This window comes from Prionailurus bengalensis, chromosome C1, assembly GCF_016509475.1.
Source record: "Prionailurus bengalensis isolate Pbe53 chromosome C1, Fcat_Pben_1.1_paternal_pri, whole genome shotgun sequence".
Taxonomy (NCBI): domain Eukaryota; kingdom Metazoa; phylum Chordata; class Mammalia; order Carnivora; family Felidae; genus Prionailurus; species Prionailurus bengalensis.
In genome coordinates, this window is record NC_057345.1 from 219,785,872 (window position 1) to 219,798,418 (window position 12,547).

At 54.4% G+C, this 12,547-nt stretch overlaps 1 protein-coding gene across 2 annotated transcripts in view; it reads left to right on the plus strand.

The window, feature by feature from the left end:
• Positions 1-11,871, plus strand: part of RAMP1 (receptor activity modifying protein 1) — a 47,717-nt gene extending 35,846 nt beyond the window's left edge. For both annotated transcript variants that reach the window (XM_043578322.1, XM_043578323.1), the window contains one exon: positions 11,584-11,871. In XM_043578322.1, the coding sequence (XP_043434257.1) occupies positions 11,584-11,839 (256 nt within the window). In that variant the 3' untranslated portion in view covers positions 11,840-11,871. The remainder of the gene's footprint in view (positions 1-11,583) is intronic.
• Positions 11,872-12,547: the final 676 nt, after the last annotated feature.

The following is a 12,547-nucleotide window of genomic DNA, read 5'->3' on the forward strand; positions in this document are numbered from 1 at the left end:
GGAGGGGGCGTCACGGGGCCCAGAGGACTCAGCCGGGGCAGGGACCCCAAAAGTGCCAGGCCCGAGTCCTGGGTTTGAGGAAACACAAATCCATAGGCAGGGGGCCAGGGACCCCAGACAGAAGGGGTTTCCAGACGGCAGCCGTGGGCCTCCCCTGCCAGGCTGCTGTGGAAGCAGAGCCGAAAGAAGCCCGCTCCTCTCTAGAAGGGGAGCCATGAAATGCTCTCCCTCCAGGGGGGTCGAGGAGCAGGTCATTCCTAAGGGGGACTGGAGAAGCAGACGGAAACAAGGTGTGAGAGGGGACAGGTCCAGGCTCCCAAGGCTGAGGGTGCAGGACGCAGTGGGGGGGGGGGGGGGGGGGTGACTTCCAGAGGAAACGCCCTCAGGGCCTTGTCTGCGCAGCAGCTTCCCAGGCCAACGCCCGAGAACTGACGTGAAATGCCCCCAGAAGCCTGTCTTTCGCTTCCCCATCGTGGGGTGTCTCGGGGGAGGGGAGAGCCAGGCTTCAGGCCAGGAGAAGAGAAGCCCAGAGCCCAGCGGGGTGGGAAGGCGGAGCGGTGACGAGAGGAAGCCACAGAGGGCTGTCCTGTGTCTTGTTTTCCACAGCCCAAGAGTGGCGGGGTCCTTCCAGGCCCCCCCCCCCCACCCCGAGCCCCGTCTGCTGACGCACGCCCTGGATGGACCACGGGTATTTCTGGAAAACTGTTGCCTCGTAGCCAGCAGAGAAAACCCTGGCCGGTTTCCATGTGTCCCCCTCTTCCCTGGAACCCTCCCGAGGCTCTTTGTTCTCTGCTCAGTCCTGTTCTTTCTTTCCTGAGAAAATGGCATCTGTCCACCTGGCTCAGCCAGTGCCCGCTGGTCAGGGGGGTTCGGTTTAGCCAGGGAGCTGGCATCAGAGATGTGACGTGGGATTTCCCTCCACCGTTCAGCGGGCTTTCCTGGGCAGCCTGTCGAGGCGTTTGCGTGCTGTGTGGACCGGAGCGTTGCTGCAAACGTCACAGCGTGGGCACGCGGCGTGCCGTGAGTCTCGGGCAGTGATGGCACTGCCGGTCCCCTGTGCCCCCTAGGGTAATGCATTTGCCAACATGGGCGGGGTCCCTGTTCTACTAAGGAGTTACACTGTCGTAGGAGCCTTGGAAAAATTCATCTCAAGGTGCGCATTTGCGTGCAACAGTAACCACTAACGTCAAAGCCTTCTGTGTCCGAGCACCCTGGCGGGTCAGCCCTGGGCCAGCAGGGAGGCACGACTTCTAGCGCTTAGCCTCGTTGGTCTGGCCTGGTTCGCTCGGATCTGTCTGAGCTAACTGGCCGAGGGAGGGCTCGATGGTCTAGCATCCGCCTTCCCGCCTCCGGCTGCAAACCCCAGGCGTGCGGAGTGAGTTCCAGGGGCTCCGTTGACTCAGCAACCTCCCACCACCCCCACCCCCAGCCCAGCACACGTTCCCAGGCCGGTGCCTGTGAAATGTTTTAAATCGGTGACCAAGACGTCCTTCTGCGTCCCCGCAGCGGCAAGAAAAACAAAAGATGCTCCGTCCTGTGCTTCCCCCAGGCCAGAAGGCCAGCCTCCCAGCTGGCTCGTATGTGGGTCTGCGAGAAAAGTACAGCACGAGGACTTGCTTAGCCACCGCCAAGGCCGCTGGCCCCTCCTGTCCATGGTCGGAGGCCCCTTGTAGAGACGAGCTGGCCTGGCATCCTCACTCCACGCCTGGCGCAGCCTAGGGCAGGCCGGGTCACCGCGTGGCTTTCTGTCACCAGAGGAAGTGGCCCCAGCCCCTCCCTGCTTCGGAAAGGCTCCACATGACTTCGAAATCTTGGGTGGGGGCCCCCCCACACGAAAGGCGGAAACCACAAGGGAGAAGACAGGCCTGACCAGTTAAGAATGAAGGAAGGGATTCCTGCCTGTGATGAAAACGCCCCTAGGGTTCCAATCATACGATGCGATGCGCGCCCTCAGTTTGGGGAGGTTTTTATCACCTTGAGAAAAGAACCTGTTTGTCAAGGTTTACAAGGTGGTTTCTTTTCCATCAGAAACGAATGTTGAGTCTCATCAAATGCCTTCTCAGCTTGTATTGGAACGTCGCGTGTCCCTTTCCTTGGACACGTTGAAGTGTGATTTTATGCTAAGTTTGAAGCATTCCCGAAATGAACGTGGCCTTAAGGTGCTTCGTAGGACTGGCTTGAATCTGCAAACATCCTCCGTCGTCGTACTTTTGTGTCACTGATAGGCGAACGTAGAGGACATCTGTGGCTCCAGGGCGCGTGGGCAGGCCGTCGTCATAAGAGGACTGGGATCAGGATTTGCTAACGCTGTAAAAGAACGGGTCTGTGAGCTCGAGAATTTGAAAGAATTGCCTGAGTCCAGCACCTTTTGTGGAAGTAATTCCCTGAAAACATTTTTCATTCTTCTCAGGTTTTTTATCTTTTAAGTCCCTGTTTGGTCATTTGCAGTTTCCCAAGAAGCATGCCCACTCAAGGATTTCCCAAACTGTAACATACATTGTTTTGTATGTTACTCCCCTACACTTTGGGTAATCTCCTTCCGGTGGTTTTGTATGTTGATGTTTTCTCTCTTTTTTTCAGACTACATTATCCAGAGATATGTCTGGTTTCATCGTTTTCTAAAGAATCAGCTATTGAACTTACGTATTCGTTTTACTTCTTTTTTTTATTTTTTTTTTTTTTATTTTTCAACGTTTATTTTATTTTTTTTTGGGGGGACAGAGAGAGACAGAGCATGAACGGGGGAGGGGCAGAGAGAGAGGGAGACACAGAATCGGAAACAGGCTCCAGGCTCTGAGCCATCAGCCCAGAGCCCGACGCGGGGCTCGAACTCACGGACCGCGAGATCGTGACCTGGCTGAAGTCGGACGCTCAACCGACTGCGCCACCCAGGCGCCCCCTCGTTTTACTTCTTAAAATATCACTAAATATTACTTTTTAACAATTATGAGTGCATTTGAATTATTTGCCCTTTGGAAAGTTTTATTTTGTTGTTCTTTTAAAAAATGTCTGGGGCGCCTGGGTGGCGCAGTTGGTTAAGCGTCCAACTTCAGCCAGGTCACGATCTCGCGGTCCGGGAGTTCGAGCCCCGCGTCGGGCTCTGGGCTGATGGCTCGGAGCCTGGAGCCTGTTTCCGATTCTGTGTCTCCCTCTCTCTCTGCCCCTCCCCCGTTCATGCTCTGTCTCTCTCTGTCCCAAAAATAAATAAACGTTGAAAAAAAAAATTTTTAAAAAAAAATGTCTTGGGGCGCCTGGGTGGCTCAGTCGGTTCAGCGTCCCACTTCGACTCAGGTCACGATGTCACGGTTTGTGGGTTCGAGCCCCGCGTCAGGCTCTGTGCTGACAGCTCGGAGCCTGGAGCCTGCTTCAGATTCTGTGTCTCCCTCTGTCTCTGCCTCTCCCCTGTTCGTGCTCTCTCTCCCTTTCTCTCAAAAATAAATAAATGTTAAAAATAATAATAATAATAATAATAATAATAATAATAAAATGAAATTTAAAAATACCTTCATTTGGAGACTTCACGTATTTTCATATCATTTTGTGTAGTAATAAGATAGTTTACAACAGTGGATTTTTCTCATAATTCATTTTGCCTCCATCCCCTTAATTTTTACACGTAGCACGCCATTGTTTTCTTAATAGTCTCTGATCAAATTAAGTTCTTGTTTGACTTCAATGTTATATGCATGCCCTTTCATTTCTAGAGACTTTGGGTTTTTTTTTAATTTATCCTTTTCTTACTAATTTCTAGTTTTTAATATTGTAGTCAAAGAATACTGACTTAGAGTTTCCACTTTGGGAATTTGTTGTTTTTCTTTGCTGCCTAAATAGAGTCCGTGGACTTGAAAAGCTTATTGACTGTAGACTAGAAACTTCACATGCAGTCCCTGAGTCAGGCTTCTTCACTTGGTACTGGTTTTAATTTGCTTAGCCCCGAAAGGGGTGTTAAGGTCCCTAGCGTAGGGGTGCCTGGGTGGCTCAGTCGATTGAGCAACTGACTTCAGCTCAGGTCATGATCTCACGGCCTGTGAGTTTGAGCCCCACGTTGGGCTCTGTGCTGACAGCCTGGAGCCTGGAGCCTGCTTCGGATTCTGTGTCTCCTTCTCTCTCTGCCCCTCCCCCACTCGTGCTCTGTCTCTCTGTCTCTCGCTCAAAAACTCTGTCTCTCTCTCAAAAACTAGGGGCGCCTGGGTGGCTCAGTTGGTTAAGCATCCGACTTCGGCTCAGGTCATGATGCAACAGTTCGTGAGTTCGAGCCCCATGTCAGGCTCTGTGCTGACAGCTCGGAGCCCGGACCCTGCTTTGGATTCTGAGTCTCCCTCTCTCTCTCCCTGCCCCTCCCATGCTCGTGCTCCGTCTCTGTCTCAGAAATAAATAAACATTAAAAAAATATTTAAAAAAAAAAGTCCCCAACGTGAAGGCGTGGCTGACTCCGGCTTGTGCCGCCGGCACCTGTAAGTGATCTGTACACCGCGGGGCTCTCATACCGCTGTCTCCGTGTGAATGGGCTGTGCCGTGGGCACCCCTCCTGCTGGCCTCCTGTCCCAGACCCTCTCTTCCTTCAGCTTTGGCTCCCCTTTGCCCCTGAGGTGACTCTGTCAACAGGGTAAGTGGGATTTGGTCTTCTTCTTATACTGTCCCCCTCCCCCCATGGTGCTTGCAGGCTAGTTGTTGAGACCAAGAGCGAGTGAATCATCATGTGAATTAAAGTACAAGGACAAAGTAAGACATCTATGAAGGAAACCCCACTTTCCCAGGAAGCCGAATGAGGCTGAAGCATCAAAAAAAGGCCTTTTTGAGGAAGTGACATTCGAAGGAGGAGCAGAGTTGGCCTGGTGAAGATGGGGTTAAGAGCCTTCCGCGGAGAAGGAGCGGCATGTGCAAAGATCCTGAGGCAGAAGCACCAGCCAGTGTAGCTGGCCTGTGGCCGGTGAGAAGGAGAGGACATGGCCAAGGGTGGGGGCTACGTGAAGGCTTTTGAATTCAGCACGAGGAAGGTGCAAAGATGCGGATAGTGGGCTGGACGTCAGGAAGAGGGCAGGGGTGAGACAGCCAATCATGGACTGAGCGCAGGGGTGCAGAGGAGAGGAGAAGAGGGAGGGATATGATGGCCGCCCCTGACCAAGCTGGGTGGAGTAGCAGAGAAGGGGTGCAGAGAGGCCAAGGCCTCTGGCCCGAATTGTGAAGGAAGGTGGATGCTATTATCAGCAAGGTGGGTCACAATAACCCACCGAGACAAGTCACTGCTGCCTACTCCTGGACACAGTGACAGGGCCACAGGAGGGCAGGGACACCCCTGGAGGAGGTGGGGAGAAGTCCATGACAAGTCAGGGGCTGGACAAGGGCTCCCAGGGGCTGGAGCTGGGGGCACGGGAAACCTGGAAGCCAGGTGTGGTGACAGCTGGATGTGGACGGGACCCGGCTTCCGATGGGGGTGGGAGGGTCACAGCAAGGGGTCTGCGGAGTGTGGACGCCCCTCCCTCTGACCAGGGAGGTGGGGAGGACCGGGGAGCCTCTCCCGGCGGGCGGGCGAGGTCGCTCCAGGCGATGGAGGGGAAGCCTCAGGAGCCCGGATGGGGGGTCCTGGGGGATGTGACCGCACGGGAGGAGCTGACAGGCGGGAGAAGCGTCCCCAGGGGAAGAGACCACAGAGAGGAGGTCCCCAGGAGGGGCGCCATCTAGTGGCCTCGCCCTTCCTGCAGGGGGGCTGCTGGAACTGGAGGGGCCTGGAGGTGGCTGGTGGGGCGGGGTTAGGCACCCAGGGCTGCGAGCCTGAAGGGGGAGGTGCAGAGAGCGGGGAGGCTTTTAGAAGCCGGTTCTTTCCTGGCAGTCCCGTTGTGGGCTGTTTTCCATAATTAGAAATTCGCCATGAACATCTTCTTACACTACTTTTGTCTACATTTTATGTTATTAATTTCAGATAATTCCCAGAAAAGAAATACTGGGCCAAAGGGCATCCACACTTGTGAGGTTATTGGCGCATATTGCTGAATCGCTTTTCGGGAAAATGTTTACCAGTTTGTCTTCTGTTAGCAATGACACAAGGACCTGCGTCATCTCACGGTACCTTCCCCAGCGCCAAGCGTTATTTTTAAATTTGGACATTCACTTCTTTGTTTTTCTTTCTTTCTTTTTTTTTTAATTTTTTTTAATGTTTATTTATTTTTGAGGGAGAGAGAGCGTGAGCAGGGGAGGAGCAGAGAGAGAGGGAGAGACAGAATCCGAAGCAGGCTCCAGGCTCTGAAATGCGAGCTTGAATTCACAGACCACAAGATCATGACCCGAGCCGAAGTTGGACGCTAAACCGACTAAGGCACCCAGGCGCCCCTCTTTGTTTTTCTTAAGAGCGGGGTTAAACTTTTTCTGGGCTGTGTATTAGTCATTTGTGTTTCCAGAAGGGCTGTTTAGCCAAAAGCGTCATGGGTACGGCTCTGAGTCTCACACCCACCTGCCCACCTCGCCAGCTATCCGAGAGCCTCCCCGCCGTGTCATCAAGCATTTTGACAGGCCCGTTGGGCCAGCGCGGGGCAGTCACATTCACCCCCAGCTGCTGCTCCCCACGGCAGGTGCATGGGGCTGCGGGAACCCACGGTGGGGGGGGAGGGGCGCGTGGTCCCGGGGGGATGGGTGAAGCTATTGATGCGGATAAAGTGAACCTAAGTCCAAAAGTGGTTCCTCCTCGGATTTTGGAGGCTTAGACTCAGGTGGCCTGGTCTGCTTTTGTTCAGGTTTGTAGAACAAGAAGTGACTACTTTGTAAGCCACACGCCAGTTGTTCAGAAGGAAGGGATGAGGTAACATCCACTTATTGAGCACCTGCTGTATGTGGGGCCCTTGACCTCATTTCACTTGATCTGCCCGGTAACCCTGCCAAGTGGTGTCTTCATTTGCATATAAGGAGGCCAGGGCTCGCCCGGATAGGGGGAAGGCGATCCCAGGATTACTCGGGATAGGCGGCGGGGCTGGGATTTGAATCCAGGTCCTGGGGCGCCAGGGCCCCAGCTCAGATACTCCACATCAGGACCAGTCAGGGCTACCTGGGGGACACCAGCGACCACAGTGTCCCCAGAGCAGACACCTTGCCTGGGGCAGGAGTGGGCATCAGCCTTCTTGCCAGCGAGGAAACAATCATAAGTCTTGGTGCCGGGAGCCTTGACTTGGGACCCAGACACATTGGAAACTCCCACCATCGTGTTCAGGAACGTTCCAAGCAAAGTTTGCTTAAAGGCCCAGAATAGAAAGTCCTTGCCACACACACACACACACACACACACACACACACACACAGGATAACTGTTTGGTTATGTGAGGACTGAAAATAGAGGGTTAAGGCGAGAATATTTTTCATGATTATTTTGGGCCCTTCAGTCAGTACTGTGTTCTTCTGAAGAGAAGAATGTCTACACTCCGAGGGGAGTTCTCTTATCACCCCCTTGCTGACAGGGCTCCAAATATTTATTGAAAGTTTCAGCTGTCACTTCTGTATAAATAAACAGGATGTGGACGGCTGACTGCATGTTGGAGATATTTTTAGACGGCGGTGGCTTTGCAAACTGGAAGATAACATTTCAAGGAGAAAGTGCCTGATCCCAGAATAGCCCACCCCGGGCGCTCAGCCTCCGCATGGCCTCTGCGTGGGGTCTGCAGGGTCTCATCTCCTGGGTCAGGGGCTCCTCCCTCTCCTGGCTGGCCGGCCCAGGGGTGGCAATACCTCTTCCTGGGGGTGTCCCCGCTCCACCCCCAGGCACAGAGGAGGGGGGGCAACGTTTAGGACGGCGTGTCTGTCCTGCCGAACCCCAGAAACTACTGGGGGGCTTGGTGGGTCTGAGGCAGGGGAGAAGACAGGTCGTCCAAACCAGTGCTTGTGACGCGTGTCCCCGTAGCTGATCGACACCCAGCTCAGAAGGCTGGACTTTGGGCTTTCACAACACCTGCCACATTCAGCACTTACCGTGGGCCGGGCACCTGATACGTGCTGATTCATTTCTTCTCACCGTGAGACCCAGCCTGTCATGACTTCCTGTGGCTCTCTCCACTTCTGTTTTGACTTGAAACACGAGTCCTTGTTCTCTTGGGAAGACCGCACACCCCGTCGGGCACGGGTCCCACACACGCCAACTGCTGCCGCCTCAGCCCGCTCTGTCCCTCCTGGGGCCCCACCCTCCCAGCCCCCCCACGCGGACCGAGGAGGGCCCGCGGTCCCAGTGCACTCGGGGCAGTGACTCAGCGATTTGGAGACCACATAACAGGCGCTGTGGTGGAGGGGCGCTTGGCTGCTGGACACACCCCAGCCTTTCCCAGCGTCGATTGGATTTCTAGCTCAAAAGTCAGAAAGTTCAGAAAAGGATCTTTAAACATCTTCATTTTGACGGTATCCGTTTACTTCATCTGTTATACTCCTCTGAATGAAAAACTAACATTTCTGGGGTGCCTGGGGGGCTCCGTCAGTTGAGCATCCGACTTCGCTCAGGTCATGATCTCGCGGTCCGTGAGTTTGAGCCCCGCATCAGGCTCTGTGCTGACAGCTCGGAGCCTGGAGCCTGCTTTGGATTCTGTGGCTTCCTCTCTCTGCCCCTTCCCTGCTCATTCTCTCCCTCTCTCTCTCTATCTCAAGTATAAATAAACATTAAAAAATTAAAAAAAAAACTAACATTTCTTAAAGCACAGGCCTTCTGGCAATGAATTCTCTCTCAGCTTCTTTTTGTTTCTGAGAAAGTCTTTATTGGCAACTTCATGTGTGAAAGCTACTTTTGCTGGGTACGGGACTCTGGACAGACGGGGCTGTGTTCCCCACCGTTAGCCACCCCATTGTCCCTGGCCTGCACAGTCTCTTGTAAAATGTCTGCTGAGACCCTGCCATTGCTTCGTGGTAAGTGTCTTTTTTCTCTGACAGACTCTAGGATTTTTTTTTCTTGGAAGTTTTTTTCTTTATCTTTGGTTTTCAGATGCTTGTTTGACCAATGGGTCTGTGTGGTTCTTTATTTGCTGTTTTGTTTTTTGCCCTGTTTGAGGTTCTCTGACCTTCTTGGATTTGCAGACCGTTATCTCCCTATTCTGGGAAACTTTTCAGCCATTATCTCTTCAAATACTTTTTCTGCCCCATTCCTTCTCCTCCTCCTGGAGACTCAGATTACAAGTTGGACTTGATATAACGTTGATAGTGTTTTTAACTCGCCACAGGGATGCTCTGTTTTTTCTTTCTGTGTTTCGGTTTGGGGAATTCCTACTGACCTGCCTTCACGCTCACTCACTCATTCCTCAGATGCCGGACCTGCTGATGAGCCCATCAAGGGAATTCTCTCTGATACCGGGTCCATTTTATTTCTAGAATTTCTCTCTAGCTTTCTTACAGCTTCACATCTCTGCTACAAGGCTCTGTGGGTGTAGATTATCTGATTTCTCACCTAGACCCCTTGTCGTGATCATCTCCTCAAAGTCCCTGCATAATAGTTTCAACATCTAGGTCATCAATGAGTCTGATTCTGTTCATTGTTTTGTCTCTTGGCAACGCGTTGCTTGGGTTTTGTTGCTCCTGAGTGAAAAGTTCGTAACTTCGTATCTGAATACGGAACATTCGTGGAGAGAACATCAGAGACGGAGGCGACTAGTGTTCATCTCTGGCAGTGGGTCACCCTCTCCCGCCAGGCTGTTGGTGTGGGGTTGGAGTCCATCCTGTCAGGAACTGAGCTGGGTCTGGGTTTTGTGGCCGCCGTGGTCACTTTCAGAGCAGGCTGGTGAATCTTCCTCGGGGCAGTGTCCCACCCTGCACGCCTGAGCCGGTCTCTCTCCACCTTGTCCAGGTAGCAGACAGTTGCTGCTTGCGGTTCTATGCTGGGGACAGAGCCTCAGCTCAGACAGGCCACATGCCTTCGGGCCACTCCCTGTGGTGGCCCAACTCTGCTCTGGGTCCGTGGGATCTTGGCTGGGAGATTCCTGCCCCTCTGTTTGGTATCATGCAGGATCCCAGGCCTGCTCTCCCGAGGGGGAAGAGTCTTTCCCCTTCCTCTGTCAGCCCTAGTGCGTCTCTCCTGTGCCCTGGCACCGACAGGCTGTGCCGTCCCTCCCTCGGCCGCTGAGGGCGTAGCTCCCCAGGCGGGGAGGCTCTGGGAAAGTGGGAAGGGCTGTGGTCTGTTCGTCGCCATCAGCCACTCTTCCTGCAGGGGTCACACGCTGTCGATTCTTACATGAGAAGTATTCAAAAAACGTGCAGTGTTTGTGCCTGGCCCCAAGGGACAGCCAGTCCCCTGCCTGCCACTAATCTTTCTCACGAGCACCCGCTGGAGCCTCGTGGGAAAAAGTGGGGAGTCACAAAACCACCGGGGTGTCTGGGGCCCCAGGAATTCCAGACTGACCTTCTAGGCTTAGTTGGTCTTTGCAGTCTGTCAGTAGTGGGTTTCTTCTCATGTCTGTTGTTCCCGTGCTCTGCCCCAGGCGGGACGGTCCTTGAAACGAGTTACTTCGTTGGTTTGTGGTCTCTACTCTCTGACGGACTCCAGAAAACATAGGGTTTTGTGGTTTCTTTGGCTTTTGTTGTTGTTGTTGTTGTTTTGGGTTTTTTTGTCTGTTTGTTTTACAACTTTCTACCTGCTAAGTAGAAGCAGAAGGGACTCATCTTCTGGAAACCACATCTTAATATCCCCCAATTTCAATCTTCATTTATTAAAAAGTAATTTACTTGGGGTGCCTGGGTGGCTCAGCTGGTTAAGCATCCGACTCTTGGTTTCAGCTCGGGTCACGATCTCACAGTTTGTGGGATTCAGCCCCACGTCGAGCTCTATGCTAACAGTGCAGAGCCTGCTTGGGATGCTCTCTCTTTCTCTCTCTGTCAAAAAAAGTAATAGATAAAAATTTTTAAACGGTAAAAATAGCAAAAAAAAAAAAACCCACAACACAACAAAAAACAAACAACAACAACAAAAAACCCAAACAAGCAAACATGATTTCTATTTTACCACAATAAAAAAAGGACCAAACAGCCGACTCACGCCTGCCACGTCCCAAGCACCCTTCTAGGCACTGGGACTGGAGAGATGAACAAAACAGACCAGATCCCTGTCCTCAGCATTTCCACCCAATGAATAAAATTAAGATGTGGCTCTGCACCATGAAAGGTGATGAATGCTCCGGGAGGCTCCAGCGGGAGGGGGGAAGGGGGGTGCTGGGAGACCAGGCCCGGTGGGGAGCCCCGCCTTCCAGGCTGGGAGGCCTGCCTGGGGGAGGGGACAGCGAGGTGCTGGAGAGGCTGCGGATTGGTGCCCTGACGGCTTCTTGAGCCAGGCCGCGGTCGGAACGCGCCTGACTGGCCCCCCTTGTAGGCTGCCCCGGCAGGTGCGTCCCGGTCCCTGGAATCCCAGAAGCGAGGAGGGACGTCCCCGAGCCCCAGCCCGCCTTCCAGGGCGTGGGGGCCTGCAGGACCTCCGGGAGCCCCCACAGGACCTTCCAGGGCCTTCCTCTGCTGGAGCCGGCCGGGCGAGGACCCCCGGGGCTGATCGGCGCCGGGGGGGATGGGGCGAAGAGCCCCGGCCGGGTCCTGCCTCGGGCCTCTGCCCGCGCAGGGGCTAATGAGCCGCTTTTGCACCCGCAGGAGCTACAAAGTGCTCACTGACTGCACCAGGCACGTGGCGGACCAGCTGGGCTGCTTCTGGCCGAATGCGGCCGTGGACAAGTTCTTTGTGGCCGTCCACCAACACTACTTCAGGAACTGCCCCGTCTCCGGCCGGGCTGTGCGGGACCCGCCCCGAAGCATCCTCTGCCCCTTCATCGCGGTGCCCATCCTGGTGACCCTGCTTGTGACGGCGCTGGTGGTCTGGAGGAGCAAGCGCCCAGAGGGCGTCGTGTAGGCCTGCAGTCGCGGCGGGGGGGGGGGGGGGGGGGGGGGGGGGGGGGGGGGGCGTTGGGGGGTTGGGGGGGGGGGCGACAGGCGAGAGCTTCGGGCGCCCTGACGGCAGAGTAGGCCCCAGATCCCTTGTTTTGTCCCCCAGGAAGAGCTAACAGGATTTCGGAATGGCCGTGGCGCAGGCGTTAACCTGAAAGCCCCCTGGCTGGAGTTCGAAGCGACCCAGGTGGGGACCCCAGATGCTAGGAGGGAGGGGGAGCCTAATTGTCATGATTTCCGGGGAGGGTTCCGACCTCTGTCTCCTGACGTTCCATCCTCCCGCCGAACTGGGGATAAGTGGCTTGTGATTCAAAGGATGTCCTCAAGGGGGCGCCCGGGTGCTCAGTCCGACTTCAGGTCATGATCTAACAGTTCCTGAGTTCGAGCCCCGCGTCGGGCTCTGTGCTGACAGCTCGGAGCCTGGAGCCTGCTTCGGATTCTGTGTCTCCCGCTCTCTGACCCTGCCCCACTCCTGCTCTGGCTCTCTCTTGTCTCTCAAAAATAAATATTTTAAAAAATGAAAAAGGACGTCCTCGAATTTGGGGAGCGTCGTTATTTCGGGGTATGGACCACTGAGAGTAGAAAGGTGGGAGGAACACTAACCCCTTCGGATTCCCCTTCTTCGGTCACAGGGACCTTTGTGGGGATGATGGCGCCGAGGCGCTGTGTGCCC